This window comes from Elephas maximus, chromosome 17 (genome assembly GCF_024166365.1).
Source record: "Elephas maximus indicus isolate mEleMax1 chromosome 17, mEleMax1 primary haplotype, whole genome shotgun sequence".
Lineage (NCBI taxonomy): Eukaryota > Metazoa > Chordata > Mammalia > Proboscidea > Elephantidae > Elephas > Elephas maximus.
This window is the reverse complement of record NC_064835.1, coordinates 86,379,678-86,397,253: the sequence shown is the minus strand read 5'-3', so window position 1 is coordinate 86,397,253 and position 17,576 is coordinate 86,379,678. Positions and strand designations below refer to the sequence as shown.

The 17,576-nt window shown below is 46.1% G+C and overlaps 2 protein-coding genes across 9 annotated transcripts in view; one reads left to right on the top strand and one right to left on the bottom strand.

Moving 5' to 3' along the window:
• The window catches only part of EIF5B (eukaryotic translation initiation factor 5B), a 71,866-nt gene extending 58,261 nt beyond the window's left edge, over window positions 1-13,605 (top strand). Inside the window, exons 15-24 of the mRNA XM_049856584.1 lie at window positions 499-630; window positions 1,049-1,231; window positions 1,370-1,531; window positions 3,944-4,075; window positions 5,946-6,077; window positions 6,159-6,235; window positions 6,340-6,504; window positions 8,248-8,386; window positions 11,526-11,687; window positions 11,992-13,605. Coding sequence (XP_049712541.1) covers window positions 499-630; window positions 1,049-1,231; window positions 1,370-1,531; window positions 3,944-4,075; window positions 5,946-6,077; window positions 6,159-6,235; window positions 6,340-6,504; window positions 8,248-8,386; window positions 11,526-11,687; window positions 11,992-12,099 — 1,392 coding nt within the window. The 3' untranslated portion in view covers window positions 12,100-13,605. The remainder of the gene's footprint in view (window positions 1-498; window positions 631-1,048; window positions 1,232-1,369; window positions 1,532-3,943; window positions 4,076-5,945; window positions 6,078-6,158; window positions 6,236-6,339; window positions 6,505-8,247; window positions 8,387-11,525; window positions 11,688-11,991) is intronic.
• REV1 (REV1 DNA directed polymerase) overlaps window positions 6,499-17,576 on the bottom strand; it is a 108,610-nt gene continuing 97,532 nt past the window's right edge. For 4 of the 8 annotated variants that reach the window (XM_049856542.1, XM_049856541.1, XM_049856544.1 and 1 more), the window contains exons 18-23: window positions 16,010-16,243; window positions 15,544-15,667; window positions 15,070-15,284; window positions 14,794-14,950; window positions 14,384-14,486; window positions 13,768-14,030 (exon numbers count right to left, since the gene is read on the bottom strand). In XM_049856542.1, the coding sequence (XP_049712499.1) occupies window positions 13,919-14,030; window positions 14,384-14,486; window positions 14,794-14,950; window positions 15,070-15,284; window positions 15,544-15,667; window positions 16,010-16,243 (945 nt within the window). In that variant the 3' untranslated portion in view covers window positions 13,768-13,918. Of the gene's footprint in view, window positions 7,592-13,767; window positions 14,031-14,383; window positions 14,487-14,793; window positions 14,951-15,069; window positions 15,285-15,543; window positions 15,668-16,009; window positions 16,244-17,576 lie in introns of those variants that run through there. The other 4 variants (XR_007513582.1, XR_007513583.1, XM_049856545.1 and 1 more) reach the window with 2 other exon arrangements.

The following is a 17,576-nucleotide window of genomic DNA, read 5'->3' as shown; positions in this document are numbered from 1 at the left end:
CAGTAATGTATATTGCAGATATTTTCTCATAGTCTACCGCTTGCTTTTTTTCATTTTCTTAATGGTGCATTTTTAAGAGCAGAAATTTCTTATTTTGGCAAAATTCAGTTTATGAGGGTTTTTTTTTTTTTTATGATTGGTGTTTCTTGTGTTCTATGAAAGTATTCTTTTTTTACCTCCAGTTTGAAAATTTTCTCCACTGTTTCTAGACATTTAATAGATTTAACTTGTACATTTAGACTGATCTGTTCTCAGTTAATTTTTGTGTAAGGGCCCAGGTTCACTTTTTCCATACAGATGACCTTGGAATTTTTGTAAATATTAATTGACTGTATGTGCAGCTAAACGGGCTGTTGGTACAATAAAATGAGTAATTCATACTTCTGGGTATATACGATTTTTGTATACATTGGGAATTTCCGGGAGCTATTACTCTCAGTTAAATTCCCGAGTGTTCTGAGTGCTTGAGAGGTGTTTCTCATGAAGATACATTTCCAGATTGATAGGTTGTATGATTGGAAAAAGAGCCCTGACTCTGATGTGGCTGCTACTTTAAAGAAGCAGAAAAAAAATACAAAAGATGAATTTGAGGAGCGAGCAAAAGCTATTATTGTGGAATTTGCACAGCAGGTAAGAGATCTTTCCCTTCTGTATAAAGAGCTTATATCATACGACGGTATTGTTTTCTTTATTTTATCGTCTCATAATGAACTGATCATTTTCATTAATGCTAGTTCCGTTCCCCTGCTAATAGCAATCCGGTAGTGTTTTTCTTCCCTTTTCCTTCTTCAGATCAGAGCTGGTGTTTCCCAGATCTTCCTTTGCAGTCTGAATGTTTTAATTTAAAAACTCAAGTTGGCTTGGAAAGAAACGACTTTCCTATAATGTAATTAACCCCTACATAATATACATGATCGCCTGTGGAGTGTTTTGAGGAGTTTTAGAATGATTGGCCATTTGCTCAGTTGCTTCTAGTTAAGTGTTCCTGTCCTGGACGCTGTCTTCCACAGTTTGCCCTTTTGGAATGATTTTGCTTCCATGTATCTAGGGTCTGAATGCTGCTTTGTTTTACGAGAATAAAGACCCCCGCACATTTGTGTCCTTGGTACCCACCTCTGCCCATACTGGCGACGGCATGGGAAGTCTGATATACCTCCTTGTGGAGTTAACACAGACCATGTTGAGCAGGAGGCTGGCACACTGCGAGGAGCTGAGAGCGCAGGTGATGGAGGTAATAGCCCAGCTTTTCAGCTCACTGCCTTTTTTCCTTTAACGGGGCTTCTTGGGTGAGCATCTTTACCGCTTTTCAGTTTAGTGAACGTGGTCCATTGGAGCATATATTTCACCCTCTTTGCATCCATTTTCTTAGGTTAAAGCTCTCCCGGGAATGGGCACCACTATAGATGTCATATTGATCAACGGGCGTTTGAAGGAAGGAGACACAATCATCGTTCCTGGAGTAGAAGGGCCCATTGTGACACAGATCCGAGGCCTCCTGCTACCTCCTCCTATGAAGGAATTACGAGTGAAGGTAAGCCCAGGTGGTGAGCGTTTACAGATGGGGCTTGTACAGTGTGGACAGTCCTTCTGAGATCACTTCCTCCTGTGAGAACGGCAGACTTAACATACAGCACACACACCCCTCCCTCTCCCTGTTTTATTTTTGATGTCATCGTAGAGAAGGGACCGCTTGTCAGAGGGGTGTGTGAAAGCATCTGTTACCAGCTCATACCTTCCATGAAAAGTTAGGTAGTACTTCTTTTTGGTTCTACATCGCTAACTACTTTTTCATGAACGTTTTTAACTGTGAAATAAAACATTCATACTGAAAGTACACAAAACTCAGAAGAAAAGCTAAATTACTTAGAAGCAAACCACCAGATCAGGAATGAGAACACTGCTGGCACCTCAGAACCTCCTACATGCCTCGTCCTGATCCTGGTTCCTTCCCACTCCTTGGACCTAACCGCTATCCCAGTGTTTGTGATAATGACCAACATCCTTGCCTTTCTTTAGAGTTCTAGCACTGGAGAGTATATAGCCCTAAAAAATAGAATGAGGAGTTGCCTGCGTTTGGACTTCATACAGATGGAGTCATTCTCAATATATTCCTTTGCGTCTACTGCTTCCAGTCAAAAAAATAATTTTAAGATTTATCCGTGTTTTTGTATATAACTGTAGTTCATTTGTATTTGTTTAGTATTCCGTTGTGTGAACATACCACGGTTGTTCTTGCTGGGAATTGTAGGCTGTTACCAGTTTATTGTCATTATTCCTAATGATTGTTCGCTGCTGCTCTGAGCATCCTTGTGTCGTTCCGTGGCCTGGTTGCCCCTGATGCGTTCCCTAGGAGTGGAAGTGCTGAGTCATTACTTGGTCACGCGCCTAGGAGTGCAAGTGCTGAGTCACCGGTCGCGCGCCTAGGAGTGGAAGTGCTGAGTCATTACTCGGTCGCATCTAGGGGTGGAAGTGCTGAGTCATTACTTGGTCGCACCTAGGAGTGGAAGTGCGGAGCCATTACTTGGTCACGCACCTAGGAGTGCAAGTGCTGAGTCATTGGTCGCGTGCCTAGGAGTGGAAGTGCTGAGTCATTACTTGGTCGCGCACTTAGGAGTGCAAGTGCTGAGTCATTGGTCCGCGCCTAGGCGTGGAAGTGCTGAGTCATTACTTGGTTGCATCTAGGAGTGGAAGTGCTGAGGCATTACTTGGTCACGTCTAGGAGTGCAAGTGCTGAGTCATTGGTTGCACACCTAGGAGTGGAAGTGCTGAGTCATTACTTGGTCGCACCTAGGAGTGGAAGTGCTGAGCCATTACTTGGTCACGCACCTAGGAGTACAAGTGCTGAGTCATTGGTCGCGCGCCTAGGAGTGGAAGTGCTGAGTCATTACTTAGTTGCATGCCTAGGAGTGCAAGTGCTGAGTCATTGGTCGCACACCTAGGAGTGGAAGTGCTGAGTCATTACTTGGTCGCACCTAGGAGTGGAAGTGCTGAGTCATTGGTCGCACACCTAGGAGTGGAAGTGCTGAGTCATTACTTGGTCGCACCTAGGAGTGGAAGTGCTGAGTCATTGGTCGCACACCTAGGAGTGGTGGAAGTGCTGAGTCATTACTGGGTCGCACCTAGGAGTGGAAGTGCTGAGTCATTACTTGGTCGCGAGCCTAGGAGTGGAAGTGCTGAGTCATTACTTGGTCACACCTAGGAGTGGAAGTGCTGAGTCATTACGTGGTCGCGCACTTAGTGCAAGTGCTGAGTCATTACTTGGTTGTGCACTTAGGAGTGGAAGTGCTGAGTCATTACTTGGCCGCGCGCCTAGGAGTGCAAGTGCTGAGTCATTACTTGGTCGCACACCTAGGAGTGGAAGTGTTGAGTCATTACTTGGTCGCATGTCCACTTTACTAGATGAGGCCAAACTAGAAGATTGTCCACAGTGGGCATAACGGTTTCTACTCTAACCTGCTCTGTGTTAAAGTTTTCATTGTTTCACATCTTCACCAGCATTTTGGTGCTGTCAGATATTAAAATTTTTGCCATTCCAGTGGCTCACTGCTGTTCAGTTTGCGTTTCTTTGATTGCTGATATGGTTGGTCATCGTTCTAATGTTTCTTAGCTGTGTAAATGTTTCTTTTGCGAAGTGCCCGTATTTCTCCTGTGTTCCCTCTCGTGGGTAAGCAGGCTTTAGTTCTTTATGTACTCAGGATACGCTTGTGCGTTTGGTTTCTTTGTGGTGCCCTGTCTGCCCCTACTCTGTGACCTGTCTTTTTACTTTCTCTGTGGTACTTGAGAAAGGGAAATACTTAACGTTAATGTTGAATTTATCAGTCTTTTATTTCGTGGTCATGCTTTGTGTGTCTGTCTAGAGAAGTCTTTTCCTCCCCCAAGGCTGCGGCGATCTCTGCTGCTGCTAACCACTTTTCAGATAAATGCGCTGTTTTTCTCTCTGTAGAACCAGTATGAGAAGCATAAAGAAGTAGAAGCAGCTCAGGGGGTGAAGATTCTTGGAAAAGACCTGGAGAAAACATTGGCTGGTTTACCCCTCCTGGTGGCTTATAAGGAGGATGAAATCCCTGTTCTTAAAGTACGTACTTTTTGATCTTTTTCTTTTTTCTTTGCAAAAGCTATTTGAGTTGTGTTGAGCATACGCTGGGAGTGGTGAATGAAACAGGCTGGGCACCTTTGTCTGGTTGCCTTTTAGCAAACACTTGATGCTTTTAAATTAGTTCAGTTTGTTGCGGTCACAATAATGGGCATAAATATTTATATTATTTAATATACCTAGAATTCTAAAATTTGCACTTTGTTCAAATTAAAAATGAATCAAAAGCTAGGAGTTGTTGATTCGTGTTTTATTTTACATACTCTAGTAAGTAGATGAAGCCCTGGGGGTGCAGTGGTTAAAAGCTTGGCTACTAACCAGAAGGTTGGCAGTTCAAATCCACTACCTGTTCCTTGGAAACCCTATGGGACAGTTCTACTCTGTCCTTACAGGGTCACTGTGAGTCGGAACCGACTCGGCGGCACCTAACAACAACAGTAAGTAGACAGAATGGAAGAAAATCTTAGTAGGCGCTGGGACTCACTTTACAGCCGGTCAGCCCATTTAGGAGCGGTCGGCCTACCGGAGTCCAGCGGAGTCTCATCAAAGCAGACTTTGAGCAGTGGTTACCTATTGGCTCACCAAAGAGAAAACCAGTTGGGAGCAGGGAAAGGCTTTTCTGGTGTGCTGGCACCACTGATCTTTTTCTTAAATAATATTTCATTGTTTTCAGTGAAAGTTTTCGTAGCAAATTTGGTTCCCATTTAACAATTTCTACACAAATTGTGTGGTAACATTGGTTACATTTTTCACAAAGTGTCAGCATTCTCATTTCCATTCTGGTTTGTTCTGTTACTAGTAATCTAGTTCCTCGCCCCCTTACCGTCTCATGTTTGCTTTAGAGTAATTGTTAACCATTTGGTCTCATATGGATGATTTTTTAAAGGAGTGAACTAATTCAGTGCTATTTGTGTGATATTCGAGTGACATTATTTTATAGGCCAATCTGTTATTTAGCTAAAAGGTGAACTCAGGGGATAGTTTTGGTTCAGAGTTCAAGGGGCATCTCAGGGTGATTAGTTTCTTTTTTGAGTCTTTGGTTTCTTCCTTTCTCTTTTGCTCCAGGCGAGTAGAGACCAATAGCTGTATCTTAGATGGCTGCTCACAAGCTTGTAAGGCCCCAGACATTACTCACCAAACTAGAATACAGGACATAAACTTTGTGAACTGTATTATGCTGATTGACCAAGTTGTCCCATGAGACTTTGGTCCTAGGCCTTCAAACCCAGAAAACCTATCCTGCGAGGTGTTTGGTTGTCAAAGAAATACCTGTGACTGTACCTCACCATCACTGTTACTTGGGTTGCCATGAGAATTCACTACTTTAGGGGTAGAGAGAACAGGGAGGTGTCCTTGTCTGGCCGATCCTCAGTATGGAGTGGACCTCTGTGTCTTGAAGGCACTGCCATACTTGTTTACTTGTTTCTGGTAGAAATCCCCATTCAGAGGAGCAGTGAGGGAGGAGACAACAGCTGAGATCACCAGATGAGGCTGTTGCATAGAACAGTGAAGCAGAGCCTTGGGGCTGCCATAGCATGTTTTAACTTTTACAAGATTATTCCTGTCATTTCACCTTCCCCATCCCTGCATCTGCCTTAGTTGCCAGGTGGTACAGAGGGTAACTATTTTAAAGTCAGTAAACCTAAGACAGAAAGTGAAGAGGGATCCAGCTGGGATATGGCCCCAAATCTCCTCCTTTATTCCAGAGCAGTTTCTTTTCAGTCTTGCTCACTCTCAGCCTTCGCTTCATGTTTTCAAGGATGAGCACACATCCAAAAAGACCAAGTTTAATTCTAGGCCACTGAGGATAAAGATATATTTACAACCTTGTCACATCTAATTTCTCTTCAAGGATGAGTTGATCCACGAGTTAAAGCAGACACTAAATGCCATCAAATTAGAAGAAAAAGGAGTCTATGTCCAGGCCTCTACCCTGGGCTCTTTGGAGGCTCTACTTGAATTTCTGAAAACATCAGAAGTACCCGTAAGTAACCGTATGTGATTGTGGTGTGGTTCTGATACCTGATACATCAAGCTAATTCTGAAACTCCCTTTTTGCATACAGTACGCAGGAATTAACATTGGCCCGGTCCACAGAAAGGATGTCATGAAGGCCTCAGTGATGTTGGAACATGACCCTCAGTAAGGCGCTTCTCTTCTGCTCCAAGCCTTTCACACTAGCTTCCTGTGTTCTTACAGCCGTCCTTTATGACCAATTTTGTTTTTCATTTGTTTTCACCTTTCAGGTATGCCGTTATTTTGGCCTTTGACGTGAGAATTGAACGGGATGCACAAGAAATGGCTGATAGTTTAGGAGTTAGAATTTTTAGTGCAGAAATTATTTATCACTTATTTGATGCCTTTACAAAATATAGACAAGACTACAAGAAACAGAAACAAGAAGAATTTAAGTAAGTTGATTCTTTTGCTTGCTTTGGGTCTTTGGCAGTGAAGTTGATTGAGATTTACCAAATACCAGAAAGGTGTAGACAGCAGAAACGTGGCGTTTTCTCATCCATCAGAGGCTGCGTCCTGAAGTGGTGCCGCAGACCATAAATCCTGCACACATGAGCCTTTTAGGCAGCGTGCCAACAAGTCCTTTTTGTAGCCTTTTGGTTTGTTTTTTTAATTTTTGATTTGGCAGGCCTAGGTATCGTTAATGGGTGAGTAGTCGCTAAATTTGGGGATTTTATCCTGTTGGAGTTTTTTTTTTTTATCTGGGACTGAATGGAATGGACGTAACAAGTTAGAGTGTGGAAACTAAGGAAATGGGGTAAAGAATTCTGTGGGAGGCAAGGTCATTGCTCCAGCAACCATGGAGTGCCTGCAGCGTGGGTGGTGCTGTGGTAGCTGCTGGAGGAGTCGGCAGTGAGGCAGACAGGGCACACACCTAGAGCTCAGGGGCTTTCTGATGGTTAGACGAGTGATAGACAAATGAGAAGACAGCGGAGGAAGGCCTGGAGAGGTAAGGAGATGGGGAACGGCTCTTACAGTGGCTGTAGAAGGTACCTCTGTAGGTCTCTTATTTGAGTAGAGACCTGAAGGAAATGAAAGGAGCCACACAGATACTTGGGGAATGTCCACGCAGAAGAAACAGCAAGTTGAAGAAGCCGTGAGGCAGGATGAGTACAGAGGTGGGAGGCAAGCCACACTGGTCATGGCAGGTGAACCAGGGGAGCGTGGTCAGAGAAGCTGGCAGGACCCTTATCATGTAGGAGCCTATAGGGCATGGCAGGTGTTGAGTTTTTACTCCTGAGTTGCAGAAGTTTCGGTGGACATGATCCAACTGATTGTGACATGGCCATAGATTGTCGGGGTCGATGAGACATCAGGACACTCTCTCATCCAGGCCAGAGGTTGCGGGGACTTAGGCCAGAGGGTAGTGCTGACGGCGGTCGGGGAGGGGTGGCTCAGCTGGGATCCTTTTTAAACGTGGAGCCAATTACTGGTCAATAACGAGGATTTTGTTCAGGATTGGTCCTCTTTAGATTATGAAACCTGAAGTGAGAAGAGTGAGATGTCATTTAGAAGATGGCTAAACCAAACCAAACCAAACCCAACCCATTGCCATCGAGTTGATTCCGACTCATAGCGACCCTACAGGACAGAGTAGAACTACCTTATAGGGTTTCCAAGGAGCATCTGGTAGATTTGAGCTGCTGACCAGGGTTTCCAGAAAATGGCTAGGAACCACGAAAGCCTCTTATGCACGTGCTCGTTGCGAAGAAATGAACCTTTCTAGTGGTGCTTTGACCCACCCATCTGGGAAGATGGTAGAGAAAAGGAGACCTGTGGCCTGTAGGGTAGCCAAGTGACAGGGCTGTCAGCAGGCACTTGTGGGCTCAAGGTGTGGCTGCAGGCGCGTTTGGGAGCAGGGCGCAGCCTTTTAACTTGGGCACAAATTGCTTCTAAGACGCAGCCTCTTTTAGGGGTGAGCTTAAGAGGGAGAAAGCGAAGACTGGGAAGCAACAGAACGGAAAGAGGGCGGGCAAAGGAATGAGGCGCCCTGTACCACACCATCGGCCTGCAGGAAGTTGCCTGCAGCTTCCTGACTGCTCTTCTCCTGGGACCTGGGAGAAGCCTCGCGTGCATCTGTTTGCCGACGTTGAGATGATTCTGTGGCTCGTACACTGAACGTTTTGTTTTTGTTTTAGGCACATAGCGGTATTTCCCTGCAAGATGAAAATCCTCCCTCAGTTCATTTTCAATTCCCGAGATCCGATAGTGATAGGAGTGACCGTGGAAGCAGGGCAGGTGAAACAGGGCACGCCCATGTGCGTCCCTAGCAAAAACGTAAGTTCTGTTTGTACTTTGTCTTCTCTCTGGCCTTTCTTAAAGCAGTAAATGGAGGTCCATGAGTGGGTGGTGGCGGTGGTAGGTGCTGTCAAGTCAGCTCCGACTCACAGTAACCCTAGAGGACAGAGGAGAACTGCCCCCCAGCTTCCAAGGAGCGGCTGGTGGATTTCAGCTGCCAACCTCTTGATTAGCAGTCAAGCTCTTAACCCCTGCACCACCGGGACTCCCCAGGAGTGGTAGCAAACAAAGCTTTAGAACCGCGTCGTCCACCTCACAGCAGAACCACCCAAACTCGAGGCTCTGCTCCTCCAAGCAGCGTGCTTTCATCTGGCTGTGGAAAGGAGACCAGGAGGAGTTTGAGTGTTTGTGGAGCCTTCATGGTGTGTGGGAAGCTGGCAACGCTCTCTTATTGATTCTAACATGCACCGTTTTTTGCGTTTTAACTGCTTTGAAACCAGGATGCATATGACAGTGTTACATTTTACACCCCTCTTAGCCAGAGGGCAGTCACGGCAGTTTTGTGAAAATCTGGTGAGCTCCAGAAAGTGGTTATCTTAGGTTTGATGAAAGTGTGTCTAGTTACAGTAGGGCTGCCTTTCGGCTTTTTGCCTTGTCCGGTTTTTGATGACATCTTAAATAAGAGGTGGCGTGACAGCCGTATCAGTGAGTTTTAAAATGTGTCCCCCCTATAGGTAAAAATTCACTTTCTTTCATGGACACTTTCTGTCGGTTACTGTTTCTCAGAGCCGGGTGCTGGCTGTCCTCCTGTTGCTTTCTGGGGGTTGGTTGTGGCGCAGGCGTTTGCTTTCTGCTGTAACTTCAGCAGTGGCTCTCAAAGGGTGATGCCCAGGCCAGCAATGTCAGCTGCCATGAATGCATATTCTCAGGCCCCATCCCAGACCTACTGAGCAGTCTGGTTTTAGCACACCTTCCTGGTGATTCTGGTGCATGGTCGGTCAAGATGGAGAACCGTTGTGGAAAGTGTTAATTATGCTCACTAGGCGTTGGTGTTCCATGCTTTACCTACATCTTGTTTTCATTTCACAACAATGTGATGATACTGTTACCTGAGCATATTTTACGGAAGAGGAAACCGAGTTTCCAAGAGGGTGACTTGCCAAGATCACCTCGCCGTTCACCACTGTCCTGTGATGCGTAGACTCTGAGCCAGGGCCTCCTTCACCGCTGCGCTACTAGTGATGCTGGATAATGAGAGGATTTGGGTTCTCTGCTGATAGCAGTTGAAGGTGATGATGCCTTCTGTAATTTCAACCTAATATTGCTAAACATCAGTTTTCCTTAAGTCAGTGCTGAGATCAGTGCTTCAGCGAATGAAGGGTGAAGGTAGTTTACGACGTTTCAAGACTAGGGCAAGTTCAAACAGCAGTGTAACGAACGCCTGTGTGCCTCCCTCTGCGTCCGCCTGGTACCTAAGGGAGCAGGATTCCGTAGTGCCCGCCAGCATCTCGTGATCCTCGTTCCCATTTCCCCAGCTGTCTGCCCCCCAGTTCGGCTCCGGGATTTATGCATCGTGTCTTGCATTTGGTTGTTTTAATCTCAATCAAAAAACCATCTCCCCACCTTTTCTGAAGAGTGCAGTTGTTTTGCAGCGGGCTACTACTCAATCTGGACTTGTTTCCTCATGACGAGACAGCACACGTCACGTCACAGGCGCTCCTGTGCGCCCTTCTTGCAACAGGTTGTCTGTAATGGGCTCACTCTGTTAACTCCCTCAGACAGATCTTGTCCCCCTTGTAATCATGAGGTCACCTGTGAGGTTTACCGTGAGTCCCCGAGACACTGTTAACTCCCTCCCTTAGACAGATCTTGTCCCCCTTGTAATCATGAGGTCACCTGTGAGGTTTACCGTGAGTCCCCGAGACACTGTTATTAACTCTCTCCCTTAGACAGATCTTGTCCCCTTTGAATCATGAGGTCACCTGTGAGGTTTACCGTGAGTCCCTGAGACACTGTTTCTCAGCAACCTTTATCCCAGTGGTTTTAGTACCTGCTGGTTGGTGATCCTTGTCTCATCAGTTATTAAATAGGAGGCTGCAAAACGGTGGCGTACCCCCCACTTCTGCCAAGCATCTGTCAAGAATCCTGGTGGTGCAGTGGTTAAGAGCTTGGCTGCTAACTCCAAGGTCGACGGTTTGAATCCACCAGTCGCTCCTTGGAAACCCTATGGGGCAGTTCTACTCTGTCCTATAGGGTCGCCGTGAATCGGAATCAACTCGACGGCAACAGGTTTTTATGTACAGACTCAGTGTTTTGTTTTTTTAAATTAAGTGTTGTTACAATCCATTACCATCATTCTTTTTGATACTCAAATTGCCCCAAGTTTAGTTAGGAGCCCGTTCAGGCTGGTTCCCTGCCATATGGCACTCTGGACATTCCCTTCCTTTCTGGGGTGATAGAGTGCTTCAGGCTTATCCAGCACTTTTCTTGCCCAGACCTGCCTGGTTCCTTCAGTGGAAATGACACGGAACCATCTGAACACCACTCGCCACCCGGAGCCAGGGGGTCTGCCATTTCAGTAGCCTGCGTTGGGAGAGTTGTTTCAGGAATTATGTGGGTGTGCCCAACTTTCACTCTAACACTCTCTTGTATCTTCTCCCAAACTGTAGCTCACTTGCTCAAAGCTTCTCCCATCACCCTTAGGATAAAATGCAGGGTTTTGACTGTGGCTTTCAGGCCCTACATGACCCGTTCCTGGCTGCCTCTCAGATTCCATCTCCTACGCACCCCCTTCTCACCACACCTCGCTTCGTCTACTCGGCTGCATCGGCTGTTTGCTGACTACACCATGGTTGTTCTCACTCAGAATCAATGTGGTACCTGCCCAGTCAGAGGGTAGAGCAGAGTAGAAAAGACATTGGACTTAAAGTTTGACAAAGCTTATAACACTCTTCTTTTGTCCTTACAACCTTCTGGTGTAGGACGTAGGGCACGTGGTGGTGGTGTCCCACTTACTAGCGAGAATGTTACATCATAAAGGCCATGAGTGATAAACCCAACACGAGAGAGCCAAGGTTTTTAAAATGGGCTCTTTTGCTCCAGTCTTTATTTCAGCTCTTTCCTAGTGCCCGTGACTGGCATGATCCCATACACCATAGTTACTGTCCTTATTTTACAGTTTGTTGACATTGGAATAGTAACAAGTATTGAAATAAACCATAAACAAGTGGAAGTTGCAAAAAAAGGACAAGAAGTCTGTGTCAAAATAGAACCCATCCCTGGTGAATCCCCTAAAATGTACGGAAGACATTTTGAAGCTACAGACATTCTCGTCAGCAAGGTAAGCACTTAGGAGTCACCCTTGCCCAGTAGTGCAGGGGGCTGGCGTGTGAAGGCCTGCGGTTTGATCATATTTCCCCTTAGGGCTGATCTCTGGAACAGCCTTATCTTGTTGAGGAAGGTCCTCCCAAGTAGAGCGGCACTAGCCAATGTTAGGCTTCTCCATCCCCTGCTCCCCTACAAGCAGGCAAGCACTGGGCAGCGTTTGCCGACAGACCACGGGTCCACACGCTTTGCTGTGGCACCTGCATGGCTGTGGGAGCAAACCTGGTGGTGGTGACCCTGTTTGTGCCTGGGCCTTGCAGATCACCCGACAGTCCATTGATGCTCTCAAAGACTGGTTCCGAGATGAAATGCAGAAGAGTGACTGGCAGCTTATTGTGGAGCTGAAGAAAGTATTTGAGATCATCTGATTTTTCCACCTGGCGCAGGAAATGGAGTCAACGCAATACTATGTTGTAGTACCACCGACAGAAATGGAACGGACTCTGGACACTGATGGACTTGGGTGTATAAAATGTTTTCCATGAGAAACCAAGAAACTTACACTGGTTTGACAGTGGTCACTTACAGTCCCCACAGCTCCAACGTGCCTGCTCACCTCGCCCACCCCTCTCCCCACCCTCCACTGGCTGCTGTTTTAAAGTCCGCCCTCCCCTAAATTGGAATTTTTATTACACATCTAAAGCTCCTTCAGTTTTCTACTGATTAAATCAGTCCTGCAGTATTTGATTATACTGAAGTGTCTGCAGATTTTGTGATTCCTGGGCTTTTTGATGTAAGGACTACTTTATTTATGCATATTCTTCCCACAGTGGTTTTTCCAGCTGCCTTCTGCCATAGGCCCTTAGAAATTTTTTAAAATAGACAATGAGGCATTCTGGTATTTCTTTACTTGCTTTATGTGAAACCATGGTGTAAAACATAGCTGGCTGCTTTCTACTGCTGGTCCAGTCGTGAGAGTCCACTGTAATCATTACAGTTCAGAACTACCCATAAAGAGAGCAGACGTTGCCCGGTCAGTTCCGGTAGGCTTCCGAGGCAGCACAGCCTCTCATCCCATCCGTCATCTGCAGCACAGTCTTCTACCGACACAAACGATTTTATTAACTGTCATACTTTGTGTACCTCGTACAGGTTAACATTTTTTATACTGGAAAATTCTATCATGCAGACATTTTCTAACGAGATGACTTGGCAATAATAGGGAATTGATTAACCGTATTTGGGCTTTGTGCTTCTTTTTAAGTGGTTGCTTTTAGTAGTAATCTGAGTATAGCTGGGTTTCGCGGTGTTCCCGAAGACTGTGGGGATGGGTCCAAGTGAGCATAGACTCCTTTCCCTGAGTTAGGAAATTACACTAATAATGAGGTTAATTCTTGTCACAGCTCTGAGATCTGACTGCCTATTTATAGCACCCCGTTGAAGTCTGTTTTGGGGTGTGTGTTTGAAGAAAAAGTGCCAAGTATTCACTGGCAAAGAACTATAAACTATATTTTTAAAGTGTTATGGTGGAATAGCATAGAAAAATATTTTATATACATTTGAAAGTCTGTACTCATTATTACTGAAGTTTCTCCAGGGCCAGGAGAGGCCAAGCAAGTGCTCGAAACTACCTGTAGGACACAGTTCACCCAGGAAAAATGAAAGCGTTACCTGTGTGTAGGGATAATGTCCTAATTCAAAATATGTAAAGATTTCTCTCAGCATTCTCTTATGTTCACGCCTGGGGAGAAGAACTGTAAGATTGTTCATGAAGCTTAACCCCTCCTTGGAACCAGTGGGATCCTGGTCTGGGACTGCTCAGGAATTTCAAAGCTGAGCACAGAGCCTGTAACAGTCTGGCCCAGAGGTTTTTCAGCCCTTAAGTATAATAAAAATAGTTCAGCATTTGCTTTCTAGAGTCTTTTTAAGGATTCACAAAAAGGAGCCTGTACAAAATATACATACAGTTCTTTATTAAACAACTGTAAACACTTCACTGTAAAAATCCATAAAACTTTATAAACAAACATTTTGTAAATTGAATCTATGCTACAGTAAAAGAATTAACACAATTATTTACATGCAATACTGACAAATTTTGGCACTTTTTGAAAAGAAATGTACAAAACACTCGCTGAAAGAGAAATGTGAAATTATAAAAACTCAGAGCATTACTGTCATGCACTTTGCAAATACCTCACAAGCGCTTGTGGCTCGCGAGCAGAGGGAGCGCCAGGCTCCCAGTGGTTACGTCACTTTCAGGGTGCTCCCGTAGGTCTGCTGTAACACCACCTGGACGTTGTCGAGAATAAAGTCAAAGGCCATGTTCCAAACTGATTCCACGGACTGCTGCATCAGCCTGAGGGCAGGGAGGGACGTCATCAGGGTTTAATAATTTTACATCTTATTTAGAGTGTAAGAATCAACCTTAGCGAAAACAAAGTCCCAGAACACACAAAAGAAAAAGGTACTTGTGGTGGTTTTAGTCACGTATTACCTAAGCCCTGAGGAGGAGGAGCTCATTCTGACCTGTTTATTCCCCTGTCAACCATGGCCATTGGTTTCTCTGGGATTCACAGTACAGGGCATCTTTTTTCTCTAAGCCTAACGGGGCAGTCACCCACTGATTCACCGCCAGCAGTCGACACTTGCTCACACCCGCTTCCGTTAGCTACTGGGACACGCCCCCTTTCCCTTTTTGCAAAGAAGTACCTTTTCATGTATTTTATAACTAGATCCAGTTTTTCCAAATCTTTTTCCTCAATCAGATCAGTGCAGTATTTTACGACCTGCAGGATGTCTTCTTCCATGGGGTCTAGGGAAGGGAGAAACCTCCGGTGAGAACCAGTGTCTTTTTTGGAAGAGAGAGGGAGAGGTGAGCAGAGACAAAGGAAAGCTGCATTTCCACAACCAGGTCGCTGACCTAAAGCTCTCCCAAGAATGGGATACAGTAAGGGACTTTCCAAAGCAAGCCCAGATTTCAAAAGGTTGGGGTCGCCAGGTTTAAGCTTATTAGATTCAGAAAAGTGAGTTAAAATCTAGGTTATCTGTTCATTTTCTGAAATAACAGGATCACAGATTATCAGTCTAACGCCACCTCACCGAGGCGAGGCCAGGCCAACCTGAAATAGTGGTTATCCACTCTCTGAGCAAGGTCTTCACGTCGTTAAACTCCACGGCTCCAGCCAGGTTAGGTGCTGGTGGCCTAGCGCAGCCGGACAGGTCCCTCTGCAAGTCGGTAAAGCCGGGCACGCCTGAAGCTGAAGCGCTGCGCTCTCCCTGTTACGAAGAACAAAAATATCTGTGACACAAGGTGCTGTATTTACACAGCAGTAACTCCCTGAAGAGCTGATCACAGGAAAGGGAGAAGTTTTAAAATGTTTTGAAGAAAACAGTACCAGGGGTTTTTCACACGCAGGGCCTTCTTGTTTCAGGAAGTCATCAAACTTCTGGGGACTCCCGCAGGGCCCGGGCAGCGATTTTGCAGGACTACTTAGCTTGGTTTTCAAAGGACTCTGAACCTTTTTCTTGGGGCTGATGGGGTTTTTTTTCTTGTTTCTTTTTTTTTCTTTTATTGCTGCTGGTTTTAGCTGAAGTAAAGGATTCTTCGGCACTAAAAGCAGACAGACATAAGACCGTCAACAAATGTTTCCAGAGAATACATGCGTTCTCTAAAAGTGGTGTTTTTAAGGAAGTACAGGGGCAAATCCAACTTGGACTTTCCCAACATTTCACCACACTGTTGTTATTCCCTTCAGATATTCTGTCCCTAACGGAACTAAGAGCGTAGACTCCAGCTGTCGTACAGTAACGACACACAGCAATGCCTTCAATCCTCCCTGTCCTTTCTGTCAGTCACTTCCAAGGCTTACCTGCTGTGCTCCCGGCCTGCTGCTGGGGAGCTGCGTGCTCTCCCTGCCTTTGTCTCTGATCATATGCTGCTCTCAGCTCCTTCTGAAGCTCAGCAGGAAGGGCAGCAAATACCTCGGGGTCCACCTAGCAGAAGAGAGATGGTCTAAAGTTAGACCAGATTTTATTCTTTATGGCAACTTTATATTTCTCACAAGATAGTTTTCAAATTAATTTTTCTAGCCTGCATGAGTTCTTAGTACGTCTTCAGTATCAAAGCTCATTAAATCCTTCATGTTTAGGATGAATATAAGGAATAAATTGAGGCTCACAGGAAATGTTTTTACACTTCCAGCTCAGGCTGATTGTGTGTGCCCACGCACGGTATACCACTGCCCAGCTCGTGTGTGCTGTCTGCGGGTGAACGGCACGGGGGTGTCGGGGGTGTCTTCCCAGCTTCTGGCCACAACATCCCTAAGTTGAGCTCACCTGTGAAAGTGCTGGAAGGGCTATGACATTGATTCCTGTGTCACTGTTAGATTCTTGAGCTTCTGGAATTTGTAACAAAACTGCCCCAACTGGTTGTGGCAATATCCCCGTATTACAGCCATTTGCTGGTTCTCTCTTTCTGTCCCCCTGGAGTTCTCCTTGCTGAAGAGCACACACTTGCTCTACTTGCTCCCGGAGATCAGGTGGAAGTGCTTCTAAGACAGACTGGTCGAGCTATAAAATACCAAACAGGGTGAAGATACAGCACCTCAGAGGTCAAGTGTCCGGAGAGTTAACAGCACTTTAATTTTACTTTGAACATCTTGGATAATCAACATAAGGTCCAGATCAGCAAATTTCTGGCCTTTGGTCGTTTAAGCACAAGCGGTCAAACAGGGAGTCTAGAGATCCCCAGTTTCCACGACTGGCCAGTACCACGTGCTCAAGTAAGTCCAGATACATTCCTTAGCCTCTTGGGAGAGGAGCAGATAGACAGGCAGAGCCTGTGTGATACGCTCAAATCGACCTTGCCCCTGCCGGTGGGCACGGACAGGGTGACAGCTTCCTGGATCAGAAGGTTACTTTTCAGATGGAAGCCTGTCTGCCCAGAAATACAAATAAATCTCTGAGTCTTAGAGCAGCAAGCTAGAAAAAAATTTCTTAGAAGTTCACTTTTCTTTGGCCTGCAAAACAGAATCCTCTACTCCCATCCACCGCTGTACATCCTGCCCTTTGGAAACCTGCAGCACCGTGAACCGGGCAGGCCCGTCTTACCTTGCAGGAAGCACAATCTCTGGATGTCTCACCACATCTGGGGCCTTAGTGTGAACACATCAGGATCACCTGTTCCCTGGTCCTCACCATATCTGGGGCCTAGTGTGAACACATCAGGATCACCTGTTCCCTGGTCCTCACCATATCTGGGGCCTAGTGTGAACACATCAGGATCACCTGTTCCCTGGTCCTCGGCCACATCTGGGGCCTAGTGTGAACACATCAGGATCACCTGTTCCCTGGTCCTCACCACATGTGGAGCCTTAGTGTGAGCACATCAGGATCACCTGTTCCCTGGTCCTCATTGACATCTGGGGCCCAGTGTGTACCCATCAGGATCACCTACTCCCTGGTCCTTACCACATCTGGGGCCCAATGTGAACACATCAGGATCACCTGTTCCCTGGTCCTCACATGTGGAGCCTTAGTGTGAGCACATCAGGATCACCTGTTCCCTGGTCCTCATTGACATCTGGGGCCCATTGTGTACCCATCAGGATCACCTGTTCCCTGGTCACCACATCTGGGGCCCAATGTGTACCCATCAGGATCACCTGTTCCCTGGTCCTCACATCTGGGGCCTAGTGTGAGCACGTCTGGATTGCCTGTTCCCTGGTCCTCACCACATCTGGGGCCCAGTGTGAGCACATCTGGATCGCCTGTTCCCTGGTCCTCAAGCCAGCATTTACATCTCCTCAATCTCCTTCTACTTGGGGGAGTGGAGGTGGCCATAAGGACATCCACGGTATAGCTTCAGGTGTGATTATCAAGCTTTCAAGGAGCACACAACACC